Raw genomic sequence first — 19,820 nt, 5'->3', positions numbered from 1 at the left:
CCTCAGAAGGAAGCAGGGTCCTGCTGTCCCCAGGACCCTGATGAGGTGAGATCAGCGTTTACCTTTTTCTGGTGCTGCTCTTCCGGTTGGAACTGAGAGTCACGATGCTTGTGCATAAGTTTAATTAATGACCAAGAAGGGCTCAGAGAGTGTTGCCTGAACCCAGGAATCGCCGACATATGTCATGGCTGTCTCAGTTAATAAATGATGAAATCCCACAGCCCGGGACAACAGGTACATAATTTATACACACAACAAGGTCTTAAAGAGGAGATAGTCATCAGTCATGAGGTTTTCGGGTGAGTCACCACCAGCCTAGTGACCGTCTCTGCCTGGGCCGAAAGCAGAAGGAGCTCCAACAGGGAAATGTGCAGGTGGCTGGATGTGATCAGAGATGGGAACGAGGAGGAGGAGGAGGGGAAGGTGGTGGTCAGTGAGGACACGAGAAGGCAGGGGACGGGTCGGTGGGCTTGAAGCAGAAACTGCGGAAGAAAAGAGGTCTGACAGCAGGGGCAAGCCCTCCTCTGGAAGCCTACAGGTTCTCTCCCTGGGGAGCCTTTCCGTTTGGAAGAGAAAATGCAATTTTCCCCTAAGTGTGGTATTTTACCACTCAAACGTGAGGGGGCCGCTGGGAGCGGACAGTTTATCCGTTGCGTGTATTTCCTTGTGCGGAGGAACTGTTGTTCGCACCCCATGGCCCGGCCTGTGGACACAGCGCTCACACCTCTGCTGGAGCACTGCTGTTTTCCAGTGATAATAACTCAGGCAGGGAGTGTGGCTTCACCCCTCTGAGGCCGAGGCTGAGGCTTCTGCCCTGGAGTCTGGCGCCTGGCGAGCGGTGGCCAACTGTGGATCCCGAGCTCTGCTGTCATTTTATCCTGGCGAAAATTTACCTCCCATCTTCTACACCAGAGTGAACACTTTCTGTCCGGAACCTTCCCCTTCATGGATGCGTCTACGAGTACATTTCCACAAAAAACCAAAACCATTCCCCAAAGCTGAGTTAATGTCTACTTGCCATAAACAAGCCCTGCCCTCAACAAGGACTCTTTAGCAGCAAAACTCAAGTTTATTAAAACAAATATCACAAGTATAGTAAAATTTACATTTGCCTGTGCTAGGCCAGATAATGCTAGATAGGACAGTTAAGGCTTTCAAAGCATACCATACAAAACAAAATACCTTCATTAAAAAACCTTTCATAAAAGTGGGGGGAAAAAGTTCCCAGCCAAAAAAAAGTTTCGCAGCACAAGACAGACACCTGACTCCCCCCGCGAAGGTGTGGCACAGTGAGGACCCAGAACAGCACCTGGTGGCCACGCCAGCTCTGTCCCAGCTTGGAGGTATCAAAGGAATTCCAAGTGCAAGTCGAGGAGTTGAACAAGGTCCCCCTCCATTAAACGGGCAATCCAGGTGGACTTTTTGCATAGTCTACAATGACGGAACAATCCCAGGTTACTAAGTGCACATGGTGGTTGTATCGGATTAATCGTTGAGGGGTCTGGATTACCGTGCCCCCCTTCGTCAGACACGGAAGAGAGTGGGGGGCGGCTTCTTCCACCTGCAGCTCCCTCCACTGTGGCCACAGGGTGACAACGGTCCTGGAAGTATTTTCTGTTCCTGTAGCTCTCACCCCGAGGGCCTGATTTCAAGTTGACTGTCGTTCACTCATTCGGAATGTACACTGAAGATATCCGCCTCTGACTTGTGAACAGTAGGCATCTCCGTGCCAATGGGTGCTGAGCCCCCTGGGAGCAGGAGCCAGTCCAGAGGCCACAAGTATCCGAGGGCATTGTGCAAAAGAGGCACAACCTCCCAGTAAGAGAAGAGGTACACCACCAGAGCTGGTTGACTCTTCTCTTCCTTTTTCAGAAACTTAGCTGGTTCTGTATTCTCTCTGAGTCTGTTTTTATGGCATGGCCGAGATCCAGAGGAAGAACAACATAGTCACACGTCAGGGACATCGAGGTCACATCAAGACCACGCGTTTATTTACCATGATGCTGGACAGTCCAAAAGTTCGCAGGAAAATGCCAGAACCCTGCCTTTGATCCAAGGTTAATTGATAAACTTTCATTTAGAATTTAAAACCCCAAGAATCAGAAGCAAATCTGGCCATCATGCCAGTCTCTTGATTGTGTCAACGAGGAAAGCTCTACCCGTGAAACTCTGGGGGGCCACGTGAGAGCTGGGAGGTTTGGCCTCAAGGCATTCACAAAACAGGCTGACTTGTATTTGGGAGGAGACAAAAAAGGGTCTGGCACTTTCTCAGGCCTTCATGGAAACCTACAAATATGTGTACAATACGCAGGACTGAAGGGATTGGAAGGAAGAAACAAGCCGGATTCTCCTCTACGAGTGCAGAATAAATGAGAAGGAAAGCAGAAGCAAAATCAATAGCCCCGTTTCCCCTCCCTCGTTCTGGAGAGAGGGGCCAGGGTGAGTGCGTGCCAGTCTCCAGCTGGCGAGCTGAAGGCACCGTCCACCGCTGTCATGGGAAGCTGAGGAGCACGTGTTTGGTCCCCCCGGGAATGGAAAGGTGGTTGGTTCTGGTTTCACGGCGTCTCCAGTTATCCCCTCCCCCTGGACAGCACTCACAATCTGACGAGAAAGATGTGGAACGTGCACATCTCCTGAAGCCGCGTGGCACTCCCGGCTGTCCGTGGCACAGCACACGGGGGTCCTGCAGCCCCCCAGGAAGCCCCAGCTGGGGCGGTGGCTGAGGCGGGCAGAGCAGACTCTACCTCCCTTGCCGACCCCGCTTCAGCTCAGCAGCCAGGCTCCACACGGGGACACAATTGCACAACAGTATCTTCTCTGGGAACTGGAATTCCAGTTCAGGAAGAATTTCACTGTTTTTGGTTTCCATGTAACTTGCCAGAGTGTCTCTCAGGCTGAAAAACCAAGGAACAAGAGACAGAAGGTTAAGTGGTCTCCCATATAATGCAAGGACACCATCAGGGGTCGTCACTGTCTCCAAGTGCTCGTGGAGACCATCAAAGTAAAGTCAACCAACTACTGAGTTCCTGAGCGGGGACTAGAACCCCGGGTGCAAGGGCTGAAGGACGCACCTGCTGCTTACCACACCACACCATACAAACAGCACAGAACGGAGCTGACCCTGGTAATGGCTGGGGCACGTTCCTGTAAACACTCTGCTAATGTGACCTGCTATATGAACACACAGCCTCACCATTCAAAAAAAGCTTGTATTCCATTTCATGTTTTATATTAACAAAGATGCTCAATTTTCTAGGAAAGGGATCTTTTTTCTCTGCACTAGAAGTCCAGGATAGTAAAGACTTGCTGAATACGTTCAAAGAATATCAAGGTATGCAGGTGTATGCCAGTGTAATGGAAGAAAACTGTAAATATGAAGTGTGCTGGTGAGGAGAACTGGGATTGGATTATCTATTTAGAAAAACAGGAACCAGGGGCGCCTGGGTGGCTCAGTTAAGTGTCTGCCTTCGGCTCAGGTCATGATCCCAGGGTCCTGCAATCGAGCCCCACATCAGGCTCCCTGCTTGGCGGGGAGCCTGCTTCTCCCTCTCCCTCTGCCCACCCCCTCCTCATGTTCTCTCTCTCTCTCAAATAAATAAATAAAAATCTTAAAAAAAGAAAAAAAAACAGGAACGGTAAATCCCTCACATCACACATAAATAATAAACTGGTTAACACAGCAGATGTACATGAAAATATAAAAGCACAGGAAGGGAACATGGCAGAATACTTCACAACCTTTGGATAAGGAAGACCCTTATAGCTATATTTTCCTAGTCCTTATAGAAAAATTCTGTCAGATCTGGCTTTCTGAAATTAAAGACCAAGGTAGAGCATTTGTAACGTAACAAATAAAAGGTTAATCTTAAATCTTTTAAGATTATGAAAAAAGAGAAATAGCCCAAAAGAAACATAACAGATATCAACAGATAATTCAGGGGAAGATACAAAACTGGCAGATACATTAGGAAAATACGTGCAGCAGCTTCACTAGGAAATAGGAAAATACAAGTGAAAATGAGATCTCTGTTTTTGGCCATTTGATTGGTAAACATGTAAAAGACAGATAATATCCAGTGTTGGGTATTCTCACATACTATACACTGGTGTGGCTTTTTCTTTTTTTTTTTTTTAAGATTTTTATTTATTTATTTGACAGAGAGCACAATAGGCAGAGCAGCAGGCAGAGGCAAAGGGAGAAGCAGACTCCCCGCCGAGCAGGGAGCCTGATGCACGACTTGATCTCAGGACCCTGGGATCATGACCTGAGCCAAAGGCAGACGATTAACTGACCAAGCCACCAGGCGCCCCTGGTTCCTGTTTTTCTAAATAGATAATCCAATCCCAGTTCTCCTTGCCAGCACACTTCATATTTTGGTTTTCTTCCATTATGCTGTCTGGCCTATACTTGCTTACACTGATATTCTTTGAACTACTAAGTATTTACCCCAAAGATACAAATGTAGGGATCCGAAGGGGCACCTGCACCCCCAATGTTTATAGCAGCAATGTCCACAATAGCCAAACTATGGAAAGAGCCTAGATGTCCATCAACAGATGAATGGATAAAGAAAAGGTGGTCTATATATACAATGAAATATTACTCATCCATCAAAAAATGAAATCTTGCCATTTGCAACAACGTGGCTGGAACTAGAGGGTATTATGCTGAGTGAAATAAGTCAATCAGAGAAAGACAATTACATGATTTCACTCATATGTGGAATTTAAGAAACAAAACAGGAGCACAGGGGAAGAGAGGAAAAAATAAAACGAGACAAAATCAGAGAGGGAGACAAACCATAAGAGACCCTTGAAACAAACTGCAGGTTGCTGGAGGGGAGGGAGGTGGGGGGATGGGATAACTGAGTGATGGGCATTAAGGAGGACAAGGGATGTAATGAGCACTGGGTGTTAGAGAAGACTGATAAATCACTGAACTCTACCTCTGAAACCAATAATACATTACATGTTAATTGAATTTAAATTTTAAAAAGAAGTTATGGTGTATATATATACACTATGGAATATTAGTCATCAAAAAGAATGAAGTCTTGCCATTTGCAACGACGTGGATGGAACTGGAGGGTATTATGCTGAGTGAAATAAGTCAGTCAGAGAAAGAAAAATACCATGTGATATAACTCATGTGGAATTTAAGAAACAAATCAGATAAACAAAGAAAAAAAGAGCAAACAAACAAACAAAAAAAACCAGACTCTTAACTATAGAGAACCAAGCACTGGTCACCAGAGGGGAGGTGGAGGGACAAGTGAGACAGGCGATGGGAATGAAGAGCACACGTGTCCTGATGAGCACTGAGTGACGTACAGAATTGCTGAATCACCATATTACACACCTAGAACTAATATAACACTATGTTAATTACACTTCAACAAAAACAGAAAAAAAGTTAAAAATAAAATGCACATCTCTGACATAAGTACACTTGTTATAATGAGAATATATGACTTCTGTAATTATTTAAAAAAACCCAACCGAGGCCAAACCCAAAGCCAGTGTGAGGGGGGCCTGGAGGGGGTGAGAGAGCAGGACATGGGATCTTCCACGTCCTAGAAGATCTAGAAGATCTCGGGAGAGACTGCAGGACTCCCCGCGTGCGCCGGGCCCACCTGCAAACGAACCCCTACGTACGTCCACTCAGGTTTGAAGATGTCCTTGGCCTGGGGGCTCTTCAGTTTCAAGATCATCATTTCATGAAGCTCCAGGAGGAAGGAGTCAAGGTCCGTCTGATTCAGGAAAGCGCTGAGGCACTTAGCATCTTCTGAGCTGAGATCTACTTTGTACTGGGCACTGATATCCCTGAAGGGCTCCTAGAACAAACCAGAACAGAGGCAGCAGGAGGCCGGGAGGAGGCAGGGCGGCCCCCAGGCCAGCGGGGGCGGGGCTGCACTCACCTTACGCAGTCGGAGCAGCTGTTCTGACCTGTGGGCCGACAGGAGTTGCCAGAGGGCAATTGTGTGCTTCAGCTGGCATCTGCTGAAGACCTGAAAGAAACAGGGGCAGGGCTGAGCGGGAACTAGCAGGCGTGGGGGCCCTTCTGCTCCCGGGCTACCGACGCCCCTCTCCATGGACACGGACGCCTCCTGCACGCATGCACCAGCCGTGGGCCTGGCCTCCGGAGTGTCGTGCCCCCTCTGCCGGCCCCATCTCAGAGCCTATTCCCATCGCGCGAGGCAGGTGGCTGGCGTGCCGCGGGGGGGCATCTGTGACGTGCCCGGTTCAGAGTCTCACATTGCGGGTGCATCCCCGCCTCTAGCACCAGAGTGCGTCCTGTGGACCCCGACTGGCGCTAATCCCGGCAGGAAGTGGGGAGGGCAGTGTGCATTAACCTGCAAGAGAGCCCCAACCAAGACCCACCGTTAGAACCAGGGCTGTCTGGTCGCCCATGCGCAGCATGTCTTGGACGTACACGTTCAAGGACATGTTCGGATCGCCGCCGGCCGTGCTCAGAAACCCCAGAGTGACTTCGATGACGGACAGAGCTTCGCACGCATCGGTGAAGGACAGCAGCTGCCCGCAAATGGCGCTGATGGCTGTGTTGGGGAGGGGTTTCTAGGAAATCAGAGATGGGACAGGGGTCCATGGCTGGGGCTTCCTGGGCATCGCTGCCTGGCAAGAACGCTGGCCCTGTTCCCACAAGGTGGGACGACCCTTCTAACGATAAGGACAGTTAACACTTGGTGATTCCTGAGTGGCAGCGGTATCCGGACTCCTTACACAAACAGACGTGAGGTTACGGAGTCCTCAAAGCAGCTCTGTGAGGAGGTTCATACGGACGCACGCACACACCAGACACACCCCCCCCACACACCATCAACCCAAAGCACGGACACAAGTTCTCTGGACCTTCTGCATCAGCATACCCGGTCATGACATCATTACTAAGAAACGAATGCAGGATTTCAACAAGAACACTTTTGCTGATCTGCGTCCTGCTTGCCCTCCGGAAAGAGCAGTGGGCCCAGGGAGCTCGGGAGGCCCCCCTGCGGTGCCCCCAGCCAACGCCCAGAGCGAGGCTGCGCAGTCCGCATGGGAGGAGAGCACCGTGACCAGGTAAAAGCGCCATGCACCCGGTAAGGTGTGTCGTGATCACCTGTGGCAGTTTGTTCCTGATGTCCGTAAAGAGATGTTCATAGTTCCAGTCCCGTCTGTACACCAGAGTGGGTATTCCCTAAATTGAGAAAGAAAACAGTCTCTGGACACGGAATCCACCATGGAGGTTTCCTGAGCGGTAACTCCGCTGCAGTTCCGTGCCGTCCACGCGCCGCCGGGCACAGCATGCCGCCTTGTGGCCCTGTGATGTCTCTGTGGACCCAGGGACACAACAAGGGACCCGGCCTCGCCTCGACGGCCACGCAGATGCCTCACGTAGGATGCCGTAGGCTGGCGAGCCACTGGGGACACAGGGACGTGGGGCCCTCCCGTTCGTGTACTCCCCCAACCACGACTGCGCACAGCCTCGCACAACACAGCCCCTCTGCTAGACAACAGGGATGGCAGAGCCGGTGAGAGCGGCCCGGGGCGCCATCAGTTCAGAGCCTAATTGCGGGCGGTGAGGGAGCACACACACCCCATGCACAAGGTCTCTGACCGGACCTGGAAGGAACAGAATAGCCTAGGTGAACGAACAGAGACGTGAAAGTGCACAGGGTGTGTGGGGAGGGAGGGTGGTCCAGTGCTTGAGGTCACAGGAGTCCACGCAGGCCGTGAGAAGTGGCCGGAGATAGGCCGGGACGAGCAGCATGGGCTTCACCCCACGTGCACCGGGATGCCCGTCGGGGTCGGGCCGTCACCAGGGAGCGACGAGAGCCAGATCTGGCTTCAGAATGTGGCCTGAGGACGCGGGAGGCAGGGGGTGGTGGGGGCTACTGCAGCGGGTCACACCTGAGACGGAGGCTGGGGGCGGAAGCAGGGGGCTGGGGCAGCTACATGAGGCAGCTGCCAGGGCCATCAGGGGCGGGAGGCAATGCCATTACTATGGCGGAGAAATCCAACAACCGGTCCGTTGGGACCCGCAGAGACCCTGGAGGGATGGAGGATCGGCGGCAGCTCAAGAGAGCCGATGGCCTTGAGGTATGGCCAGGAGTGGAGTCCTGGCCTCTGGGGGGACACGTGGCTGGATGGTCATCCTCGCTCCCACTCACTCTGAGACTGCTGGATAAAAGCCACACTCGGGCCAACTTTCACCAAACACATGTGCCGACCCAATAAATACCCCAGGGTCAGCCAAACCTTGAGGGTGAGCCTGGGTTTGCCGTGCAGGAAGCGGCTGGTGACCTGGCGCTGGATCTTCTCCAGGTCGAACTCCTGCAGGGCCTCCTGGTCTTGCTCCACCTGATACTGGCAGTTGGAAAGAATCAGCGGCATCAGGTCCCGCTCGGCCTCGTAACTGACAACGTGCAGGTCTGTGATCTCGGAGGCATCGACGGAATAGCTGAGGGACACAGAGTCGCAGGGCTCAGTGTCCCAGCAGGCACACGTGGCCCGGGGCTCTGGGCGACATGGAGCCAGCTCCCAGCTGATGTTCCCAGTCCAAGCAGATGAACATACTGCCGGGCCGGTGGACCCCGAGAGCCGGACCGAGGGACGGAAGCTGCCGCCTCTGGGCTCACGTCTGCCCTGGCCGGCCCAGCGGCCGCGGGTGAGCCCGCTCAGAATCAGCTTCCCCTGCAGGCATGCACTCACCTGCTGCCTCCGCTGGAGAACTTCTCCACGGTGCAGACTATTTCATTGTGCAGGCTGATCAAGTAGCTGACTAAGGCGGTGGAACAGAGGCCCTGGCCACGGCGACGAGGCAGCAGGACCTCGAAATCAGTGTCCATGTCCAGGTCGGCAGCGCAGTAGTCTTCCGGCAGCTTGACTTCACCTTTAGAGGACAGGGTGTTGTAAGCAGAGGCCTCCCCTGGTCTCTGCCGCTGCTCCCAGTGCGTCAAGGCCAGAGTCAGGGACGCTCTGACGGTTGCACCTCCCACCTCTCCCCTGCGCTGACTGACTTCAAACGTCCTCAACTCCTTCCTGAGTCCGTATCGACACACCCAACATGACTGGGGACTTAGTTTTCCCACTAGGCCATTTCACGTGTCCCAGACACCTCCACTCAGAGGGTCACAGGTGAAACGCATGTGGCACGGTGCTCTGTGACTGCAGGGCTGAGTCGGGCTGGCAGCAGGGAGTGTGGCTCCTACCATTGGTCTGAAGTGACCTCCTCAGCTTATTCCATGTCGACAGAAAAATACCAACTCTTCTGTGGAGTAACTGCTTCAACCCGTCTGTCAAACAAAACACTGTTTTAGAACCATGGAAACACCTACCCCGTCAGGTCCAACCAACGACATCTCACGGTCTTTGGAAAGAGCCCAACTTCACGCCTCTGGGCTCAGCCACGTGTGTAAGCACTGACGCCGAGCTCCAGGGGCTGGAGACCGGCAGCGTGTTTAGCCACAGCAAGCCTCTGCGAGGCTTTTGGGATTCACGGCACTACTGCTGGGCACTAAAAGCCGGGGGCGCAGAACACCCAGAGCCCCGCCCGCACTTCCCCCAGCCCTGCTGCAATGATCCCTTTGAGCCACCAAACACGGGTGGTGCCGACCTCTTACCAGAGCAGACCCGTACCTTCGTGGTGGCTGCTCATGAAAGAGCTGATGGATTGGTATTCAGCTTCTGAAACGTTCTGGAACCGCTTCACGAGATCCCTCTGCAGAGCCAAAATCTCAGGCAAGAATCTCACGAGTCTCAGCTCTGCCTCCTGGAGAGGGAAGCCCGGCCACGTGTTAGTTCACCTAGAACACGTTCTTGGGGAAACAGACCCTGGGGCTGGCTCAGGGCCCGTGTTTGCATTTGATCCGGTCAGTGTGCCATGTTAGGTGATGCCGCATCAGGCTACTCAGCGTTCCGTCGTTCACCAGAGCCTGCCGCCTGTGTGCCTAATGTCCTGCACACCAGGGACAGTCCCAGGCCTCCTGGAGCTGACACATCATGTGTGTTTGCCAAAAACACATGAAAGAAAGTGGCCTCATGGGCCCCTGTGAGGGGCTGGGTGTGCAGAGAATCTGCCAAGAGCGGAAAGGCCAGGAATATAGGCAACCAGGCCGGGCATCCCCCCTGTGTGTCATCTGAGGACAGGACCCAAGCAGCTCCAGTCAAATGGGATGGGGCGCCTCTGTGGGAGACCCAGGAACCCCTTCCCATGGGACTCCTGCCCTTTCACCGACCGTCAGACATTTCTGAGTCCCCACACTTCTTGCGGGACTGCAAACGCTGGTCCAGGGGGAAGGGCTCAACAGACAGCTGTGGAAGACAAGCCTTCACGTGGAACAAGGCTGACACGGGGTGTGTTTATGGTCTAACTGATGGGACCGACTCACCACACTGCTCCCTTCCCCCAAGGCCGGGTCGGGAACACGGGAGATTCTGGACTGTCTGACGAAAGCTTTTTTTTTTTTTTTTTAAAGATTTTATTTTTTTATTTGAGACAGAATGAGAGAGAGAGAGAGCTCATGAGAGGGGGGAGGGTCAGAGGGAGAAGCAGGCTCCCCGCCGAGCAGGGAGCCCGATGCGGGACTCGATCCCGGGACTCCAGGATCATGACCTGAGCCGAAGGCAGTCTCTTAACCAACTGAGCCACCCAGGCGCCCTGACGAAAGCTTTTTTATTCAACAGTCACTGACGGCCAGGTACTCCTGGCACTGGGGGTCGGGGATGAAGGTGAACAGACACCACCCAGAAGATCTGAATCCTGCTCCTTCCTGCTGAGTGACTGGAGAGATGCCGTCCTGGCCCTCACATGCTTCACAGACTCCTGCTAACCCTGACCGGCCTATGGTTTTCCTCTATGACTTTACGCTTCAAATGGCCTCACAGTCTGATGTGTACGAGGACCCCCCTCTCTGGCCCCGAGTCTTCTGCTACCAGCGTTCCATCCGAAAAGCGAAGCACTGACGCTATCGGTTAGATGCCCCCCTGACTAAATAAAGGCGGACCCTCAAGTGGTCACTGCGGGGCAGCCTTACCTTCTGCAGGAACTTCCAGAGGATGGGCACGGCTTCCTGCCCATTCTTCTGCTCTACCACGTGCTGGAGGTACTCCACGGTGACCCTCCTCCTGCAGGTCCACATCTTAGAGCAGTGGACCACACTCTTCTGGGGCAGCTGATGCAGGAAGGCCGTCGGGTCCCCGTACACGATTCTGGCCACAGGGTTGGAGCTGATCCGCTCATCTTGGCTGATGAGGGTTGTCACTGTCAGCAGGGCTTTCTCCAGATGCTGGGCAAGAGAACGGTACAGGGCCTGGAGGTGAGACCACTCGTGCAGATGGGGACACCCAGTGGCTTCAGCAGCGGGCCATTTAGACAGTCTGTCCTACTGGGTCCTGCAGGCAACCAGGCACTCACACTCCTTGTCTTTCGAGACTGCTTACAGTTCGTTTGCAGGCTTCGTCTCTGCAGACAGGGGACTCCCAGACCTGTGTTCCATGCCCAGTCTTTTATTTCCCATTGGGCTTATTTACTCTCAATACTGTTCTTATCTGACAGAGGAGGGACGAATCACACATTTCTGGTGGGTATCTACATGACAGTTTGTCTACCTGTTGCTCTCACATCCTGCTGTAACAGGTGGGGGACCGAGAGTCACCTGCACTTTCTGGACTGACGGTAACTCCTCAACCTGCCCGCCCGGCCACAGGGGCAGAGGGCGCAGGGACAGCAGGACGGTGGAGTGGCCGGGAGGTCAACCCCTGGGCTGGGGCTCGGCCAGAGCCCCCAACAGCACCCGGGTGCTCGCTGCCCCGAGTGCCTGGGGGACACCCAGGATACCTGCCCACAGGCTCCCAGCCAGGCCGCTGGCCACATACCTCCAACTCAGGGAGAATGAGGGTCTGCATAGCCTTCTCCCAGCTATTTCTCTGCTCTCTGGTCGACAGTCTTGCATCGAAACCAAAAGACCCTATAAGGAAGCATGCATGGGTTACCCAAGGAACAGAAAGCACAGCAGCTCCATAAACAGGACCTAAGGATGACCAAATCATGCTCCCTTTCAGGGGTGGGCAGGGTGCTTCTTCCTAAATTAACCTGAGTATTTAAAAATGGTCCTTGGGCGCCTGGGTGGCTCAGTTGGTTAAGCGACTGCCTTCGGCTCAGGCCATGATCCTGGAGTCCCGGGATCGAGTCCCACCTTGGGCTCCCTGCTCAGTGGGGAGTCTGATTCTCCCTCTCCCACTCCCCCCTCTTGTGTGCGCTCTCTCTCTCTCCCATTCTCTCTCTCAAATAAATAAATAAAATCTTTACAAAAATAAAATAAAATAAAAAATAAAAATGGTCCTTGCTGTTCCCACCGACCCCATGATCTTTGTGAAGATACAAATACAAGAAGAAAATAAAATCACTCTCAGTGCCAAAAATAACTGTTTACTAAGTTACCTTATGGACCTTTCCTTTCTATGGATTTCAGTTTTTAAAATGGGAACATTAGGGCGCCTGGGTGGCTCAGTTGGTTGAACGACTGCCTTCGGCTCAGGTCATGATCCTGGAGTCCCGGGATCGAGTCCCGCATTGGGCTCCCTGCTCAGCAGGGAGTCTGCTTCTCCCTCTGACCCTCCCCCCTCTCATGCTCTCTCTATCTCATTCTCTCTCTCAAATAAATAAATAAATAAAAATTAAAAAAAACACTGTTTAAAATGGGAACATTAGCTCAGTGACCACAATGGTTTGTTGCCTACTTTTCCACGCAGCAAACTGTGGACACGTCAACACAGTCAGGCAGCCCCAGACAGCCACGTCCTTAGGAAAAGCAGAAGGACCCCCAGACAGGCCAGGGGTCCAAGGAGGACAAGTCCCAACAGATTATCAGACAGCGGTCTCTCGACGGTGATGACTCACACATCGCCTGTCCTGGACGACACGTGTCCGTCGTGCAGCAGGAGCATCGCACACCAGGCTGGCTTTTGAAACTGCACAGCGCCCCCCTGCACCGTGCATGCACACACAACACCCCTGTGCACATGACCACACAGGACCACAGGTCTCAACCCGCTAGGGGCAACGCAAAGACGAGCTGACCTTCTGTGTTCTCTTCCGCATGCTTCTCCCTGCTTCCCTGTATCTGACTCGGGTGTCGTGAGCAGTGGCCATGCCGTGTGCCCCCCCCCCCCCCCCCCCCACCGCCCGGCCCCATGTGCTCACTCCAGCGGGAAGGGTGGTCCTGCCCTCGGAGGAGGCTGCACAGCACGAGGTGCACCACAGTGGTGGTCTCGTCGGCACTCTTCCCCAGCGTCTTCATCAGCTGCTGCAGGTCACTGTGGATGTGCTCCTGCAGAAAGCCTCTGGGATCCTGCACCAGAGGCTTGATGATGTGCCTGAGAGCCTGCGAGGGCCAGAGACACAAGATCTCGTCTGTCGGGAGCCAGCGCGCCCGCACAGGCCCCAGGAAGGAAAGCCAGCACCGAGTCAGGGGCCGCTTCTCAGAGGACGCTGGTGGGGCGGCGGGAGCACCGCTCAAGCAGAGGAGGCGAGAGCACCAGGAGCGACCGAGGTCTGGGAATGACCGCCTTTGACATCGTCAGCACGAAACAGTCTCACAGCCCTGTTCTTAACTCATCAAAACCACACAGTGTACAACCGCCTCTCAAGTAATGTCTTCCTTCATCAAGATGCATGTTTGTAAGCTTACGTGGGAACAGCCTCATCTCTAACCCATTAAAGCTACACTGTGTACAAACCTAAAAAGAAAAGAATGTCAAAGCCTCAACATTTGCTATCACAGTTAATCCACTTAGAGGAGACACAGTGTGCTTTCTTTCCCGGAGCTAGCCTCTCCGCTCCCCGGTGTGCACTGAGACATGGAGCGCTCATTTAAGATGGATTTTAGGGGCGTCTGCGTGGCTCAGTCGGTTGAGCGTCTGCCTCTTGGTTTTGGCTCAGGTCACGATCTCAGGGTCGTGGGATCAAGCCCCATCCATGTCAGGCTCTGTGCTCAGTGTGGTGTCTGCTTGCGATTCTCCCTCTCCCTCTGCCCTTCTCCTCTGTTCCCTCTCTCTCTAAATAAATAAAAATCTTAAAAAGAAAACGGATTTTATGTAACCTGACGGGTAGTTCCCCGACACCATCATATGCCACAGCGGGAAATGAGGATGTGTGCATGTTCTATTGCTCTGTGGATTAGGGAACAGTGACAGGGGAGGTATCCTAATCCACGGGAGGTGGTCAGCACTCTGCAGACAAAAGGACTCACTGTGAAAACCTACAGTGGGTTGTTAGAAACAAACGAGCAAACACATGGCCTGGCAGGAATAGGCCGTGCTCTACCTGAGGACTCTGGGCGGCTCCCAGGAGCAGGGCCAGGTGAGTGAGCAACCGGATGAGCAGGAAGACCACTGGGGACAGCTTTCGGTCAGAGACCACCACCGCTTCACCTCTGGACAGTGGGGCTCCCAGCACGTGGCCAGTCTGCGTTCTGTCTCTGTCGTTACTGGAGAGAACGAGAAAAGACGGTGGAGAGCCATTCCTCCTCGGCCCTTGGGGCACACCTCAGGTTCCTGGGACTTGAGACGAGGTTTGCCATTCTGAAGAAAACGGTGTTCCAGGACTTTTTCTCGTAAGCCCAGACCTCTCGCCTCAGGGTCTTCTGTCCAGCCTCCCCTTCCTGGCTGAACACAGCCCACTCCATTCTGTGTGAAGCGGCTGAACCGACTGCCTATTTGTGCGATCCCCGGGCCGCGTGTCAGGACAAGGTCTGCACCTGCGTCTCCCACTGAAATCATCACGGGGAGGGGAGCAGGCAGGCTAAGGAAGGCCCGAGTTTGGGACGGGTGACATCGACATCGGATGTGTGTACATCGATCTCATTTTCCCAAACTGAAAACTGGGATTGAAGGTCTGGCAAAGAATTTCATATCACATCCAGATGGGAGGTGCAGTATGATAGATACATTCTGTTGCAAAAATACTGGAGGTTCTAGAACATTCTGATGGTTTGTGGAGATAACAGACTAGGGTATTTTAAACTGTAACAGCACCAGAAAGAGCCTAAATGTGTGATGGCCACAGGGAGGCCCCACCTGCCATCTGGGGGAGCACGGGGAACCACACTCATCTCGAGGGAAGGCTGGGATAGGGACACAAGCTATGCATGTGGATTCTGGAGGGTCTGGTAAGAAGGACCGTGTCTCCTTCACTTCCCGCAAACAGTGGAGGAAGTTAAGAGAGTTTACAAGTGAGACAGCGTGAGCTCAGATAGACAAAAGCCTAGTTTGTGGCTCTGCGGACTTCAATGTCCCTCTGAATTAAGTCAATTGTGTGTGTCAAGCATATTTCTACAGGGGCACGCCCCAGGCCCACATGGAAGACATCTGGATAAGACGTATTAACGTGTGGTCTGCTCTGCATTTAAGAGCCCAGTCAGCCAACGACAGATCAGACACCTCCCTGTGACATGACCACAGGGACCTCGGCACTGAGACCCAACGTGACACAGGCCCAAGTGCGTAACAGTAATTAATACTGCACTTAGCAACAACGTATCCACTGGAATAAAGACAGCCCAAAACACCCATGGTTTGATCACTTAGAAAAGAAATACACTCTTACATACGTGATAACCTGAAATCCAGTCTCAGGTCTGTGATTAATCCCTCCAATTAGGGCACCGCAGTCAACACAATGGCTCTGTTCCATTGGCCTGCCACACTAGGACAAAGACAAACGCGCCTGAGCTCGCTTTGGAGGAGTAGCACTTCATGCACACACACCACCCTGGTAGGCCAATCCACACGTGGCACGTGGATTGCTTGTTCTACTTCGAGCATGTGCCAGCGCCTGCAGGAGCCCCAGGACGCAGGGCAGATGCTCTGTGCAAATACGGTGCACGTGAGTGAATGTGGACTTTTTAAGCAGGAGAGACAACTTGAGTTTTACTCCCAAATAGACACTTGGTAGACAAATACGAAATCAGCCTTCCTTTCTCACGTTCTCTGCTCTTCCCCGCCCCCCTGACCACCACACCACAGCTTCATTATTTAGCGCCCGGAAACTACCGCAGCCTCCAAATTTAATTCCTGAACTCAGTTTGGACTTTTTTATTAAAAAAAAAAAAAAAAGTAACCATATGATTTGCTCCTTCCAAAGCCTCATTTTTCCAAATCTGGTTGTGGGCTGCTGTATACTGAGAATCACAGCCTGTAACAGGCCAAACCAGCCTCAAGCCCCAGATCTCAGACCATCAGAGTGGAGAGAAGTCTCGGGAAGAATGTGCTTCGCTCTCCCCACTTCGTGGACGAGAAAGTGGGCGAAGCTCATACACATGCAGTGTATATATATTGCCTTTCCTCCTCTAGGTCTCTCATTTACTTTGTACAATTCAACAGCCTGCCACTGGGCAAACAGAGGAGACACGTCGGAGGGCCCCGCCAGATGCTGCAGGAGGCGGAGGTGAGGCGCACACAGCTCTCTCCACGGGGGTTTACCATCCAGAGTCTCTTTTTCCTGTCCTGTGGTGTCTAGAGCACATCTCCTCTGATCCAGCCTATGGGCCAGTCAACCTCTTGCATGTGTCACTGACCCCACGCGGCAGTGGCTGGGAAGGATGGTTAGCAGTAGTTTTGTTTCCGAGAGGGACTTCTGCAATGTCTAGACACATTTTTGGTTGTCACCCTGGCGACCTGTGGAGCTGCTGGCCTCTGGGAGTTGAGACCAGGAATGCTGCTCAGCGCCCTACCACAGCCCACAGTGCTCAGGACAGCCCCACAATACAGAGGAAGGTCTGCAGGCCCTCTGCACTGTTTAGATGTTTGGTTGGAGCACCGTAAACAGCCCTGAAAAGAGTCTATGTTCTCTAGAAGGTCATGACCCTCACTAACCTCTTCCCCCGTGCCCCCCTGCTCAGATCTAGAGGGACAAACTTTTGAGCCCTGCAAACACCACCCTAAATACCAAGACTCACCTCTCCCACAGAGCACGGGTGACCATTGGGACATACTGTTAAAAGAACAACAGGAGACATGTTGGCTGGTGAGGTTTTACCTAATGACCCGAGGTTAAGAAAGAAAGCCAACGCTCTCCTCTCTGGCCTAACCAAACAAGACACAGAGTACTGGTCCTGAGCACGTTAGTGAAAACTATGCGTGAGCTTCATCCGACAGAGCAGGGAGAAACCCCGTTACAGTCTCCTGCAGGGGCTGCTCTGGGAGGCAGCGTCGGCCTATTTTATACTCTCTCTTTCTCCTTGATTTTTTGTTTTTAAAGAGCATGGGTTTTTAAAAAGATTTCATTATTTATTATATCAAGAAAGAGAGAAAGAGAGAGAGAGAGAGAGAGCGTGCAAGTAGGGGGAGGGAGGGGCAGAGGCTGAGGGAGAATCTCAAGCAGACTCTGTGCTGAGTGGGGAGCCCAACGCGGGACTGGATCCCAGGATCCTGAGATCATGACCTGAGCCAAAACCAAGAGTCAGACACTTCATCAACTGAGCCACCCAGGCGCCCCAAGAGTGTGTTTTAGAACAACTTTTACAATTAGTTTAAAAGGATTATTTGCTCAGGGGCACCTGACTGGCTCAGTTGGAGGAGCACGCGACTCTTGATCTTGGAATTGGGGGTTCCAGCCCCACGTTACGTGTAGAGATTACTAAAAAAAATAAACTTAAAAAAAAAAAAACAGGGAACCTGGCTTTGTTTAAAAAAATAAATAAAAATTAAAAAAAGAAAAAGATTATTTTCTCAGGCAACAGCAAAGTTTACATAAAGTACGGGTTACATTACTTGGGCTCCTGGTTCTGTATTCCAAAAAGAATTATCTTTGGGTCAAAAACTTGGTTGAGCTGGCCCCTGCCTGAGCCACTGGTGAGGCTCACATCAGGCAAAAGAAGCATATGCCGTGCGGATCCTCCCCCGGGACGGGACTCAGGAAGGGCCTGACACACGTCCTCTGCGGTCAGCAGGGTGCCCTGTTCTGCCAAAGCCCCTACGGTGGCACAAGGCAGGCGTCTGGGACCTTCAGGCACAAACCACGGGGACCCCAGTTCAAAGCACAGAGGACGGTGACCCCGTCTCAGAATCTGACACTTACTGTACCAGTGGACTCCTTCCAGACCCTTCCAGTTCCGAGCTTGAGCCAGCAAGTCTTCGGGCATCGCTGGAAGATAAGCACTCTGAAAAGCCAAGAAAGCAGAGAAGGCTTCAGCAAGGGGAGAGACTGGGCTGGCTGCCACTGCCCTGGGGCGACAAGGTGGACTCTGGACTCTCCCTCTTCTCCACCTGCAAGTTCTCCACCGGGAAAACAGACCGAGGGCTCTCGCTGTCACTGTGGACTCGGGTGTCAGGTGGGACAGAAGCAGAGAGAGGAGCTATGAGACAGGCAGTTTCAACAGGTGCCCAGGGACAGGCCACCAGAGAAACCACGCCCCGGTCTTACCACCATGTCGGCCGGGGAGAAGGCCAGATTCTGCAGGGGTTCCAAGACTTCGCTGTGCCCACACAGGAGGACAATCGCAGCGTGAATAGCCAGTTCTGCCACTGTGCCCTCGAGGCTGCTGTCCCCGGCACCCATCCTCAGCAGGGGCAGCGTGTTGGTCACAAGGGATGTTGCAAAATGTCTCATGTCTGGAGAAGACAGGACCTTGCTTTCCTCGATGAACTTGTTCAGAGCCTCACATTGCTGATGGGAAAATACGTTTTAATATTGAAAAATATATCAAAGAAGAATATGATGTGAAGCCAAATGTTTGCTCTTACGCCAGGCATATACGTTGACATGAACACTTATCAAATATGGTTCGAGGGGCAATTATCCAGACAAGAGCATTTCCACCTGCAAGCACAGCACCACACACCGAGCACTAACGCCAACAGTTTCTCAAGTTCTTGACTTTGTTCTTCATCATAATTCTGAGAGTTCTGGGTGACACAGCAAGTCGCTCCTCCACATAAGAAAGTTGAGGGGCGCCTGGGGGGCTCAGCTGGCTGAGCGTCAGACTCTTGATTTTGGCTCAGGTCATGATCTCAGGGTCATGAGATGGAGTCCTGCATCAGGCTCCCCACTCAGCGCAGAGTCTGCTTCAGATTCTCCCTCTCCCTCTGCCCCTCCCCCACCCTCTAAAATAAATAAATCTTAAAAAAAAAGTAAGTTGAGAACCCCCATCCTAGATAAAAAAAAATTATGGGCATAATTTGTTTATGGCTTTTACTTCCATTCAGAAAAGCCCCTCCAGATCCAGAGATGATGAGCACCACAGTGAATGCAGACACTCACCTCTGGCTTAGGATGGAGGTTTGTGTCTTGCAATCGGTACAAAGTGGCAACCTCTCTGAACAGCGCTAACAGTAAGTGGGCCGCCTGCCGAGGGCCGGGGTTCCTACAGACCTGAAGCAAAAAGCGCAGACCCCAGTGAGGCTTGCAGCCATTCCACACGTCCGCCTGAGGGCCAAGAGTCCTGCTGGTTCAGCTCTTCAACCAGGGGGAGGCCGGCGAGCCTTTCCCGAGATCTGGATGCCCACCACCCTGCACCTCTGAGACCATGAGGCTCATAAACATTCTGCTGGGAAGTGCAATGCACAGTTACCACATCACTTAGGACACAAGTAACAGAAATCACAGTCTATTTTTCTGACCACTTTGCCATTCCTTGAAACTTCTTCTGAGCAGAAAAGGCTGTTTATTTACTTCCTCGCTTCCTGGCACAATGCCATGGTAAACAGGGACTCAAAGAGGAAGCAAGACCAGAACTGCTTAAAAATTAGATGCTCGAGCCATCAAAAGGAATGAGATCTTGCCATTTGCAACGACGTGGATGGAACTGGAGGGTATTATGCTG

At 52.5% G+C, this 19,820-nt stretch overlaps 1 protein-coding gene across 1 annotated transcript in view; it reads right to left on the bottom strand.

The window, feature by feature from the left end:
* Window positions 1-2,345: 2,345 nt before the first annotated feature.
* RNF213 (ring finger protein 213) overlaps window positions 2,346-19,820 on the bottom strand; it is a 101,454-nt gene continuing 83,979 nt past the window's right edge. The window contains exons 51-68 of the mRNA XM_044921405.1: window positions 19,259-19,369; window positions 18,422-18,664; window positions 18,077-18,158; window positions 16,956-16,990; window positions 15,609-15,703; window positions 14,324-14,486; window positions 13,202-13,382; window positions 11,875-11,966; window positions 11,034-11,285; window positions 9,637-9,769; window positions 9,210-9,293; window positions 8,710-8,890; window positions 8,257-8,458; window positions 7,118-7,195; window positions 6,382-6,576; window positions 5,919-6,008; window positions 5,656-5,834; window positions 2,346-2,894 (exon numbers count right to left, since the gene is read on the bottom strand). Coding sequence (XP_044777340.1) covers window positions 2,741-2,894; window positions 5,656-5,834; window positions 5,919-6,008; window positions 6,382-6,576; window positions 7,118-7,195; window positions 8,257-8,458; window positions 8,710-8,890; window positions 9,210-9,293; window positions 9,637-9,769; window positions 11,034-11,285; window positions 11,875-11,966; window positions 13,202-13,382; window positions 14,324-14,486; window positions 15,609-15,703; window positions 16,956-16,990; window positions 18,077-18,158; window positions 18,422-18,664; window positions 19,259-19,369 — 2,550 coding nt within the window. The 3' untranslated portion in view covers window positions 2,346-2,740. The remainder of the gene's footprint in view (window positions 2,895-5,655; window positions 5,835-5,918; window positions 6,009-6,381; window positions 6,577-7,117; window positions 7,196-8,256; window positions 8,459-8,709; window positions 8,891-9,209; window positions 9,294-9,636; window positions 9,770-11,033; window positions 11,286-11,874; window positions 11,967-13,201; window positions 13,383-14,323; window positions 14,487-15,608; window positions 15,704-16,955; window positions 16,991-18,076; window positions 18,159-18,421; window positions 18,665-19,258; window positions 19,370-19,820) is intronic.

This window comes from Neomonachus schauinslandi, chromosome 15, assembly GCF_002201575.2.
Source record: "Neomonachus schauinslandi chromosome 15, ASM220157v2, whole genome shotgun sequence".
NCBI lineage: Eukaryota > Metazoa > Chordata > Mammalia > Carnivora > Phocidae > Neomonachus > Neomonachus schauinslandi.
The sequence above is the reverse complement of the archived record's forward strand: the minus strand, read 5'-3'. Positions and strand labels throughout refer to the sequence as shown.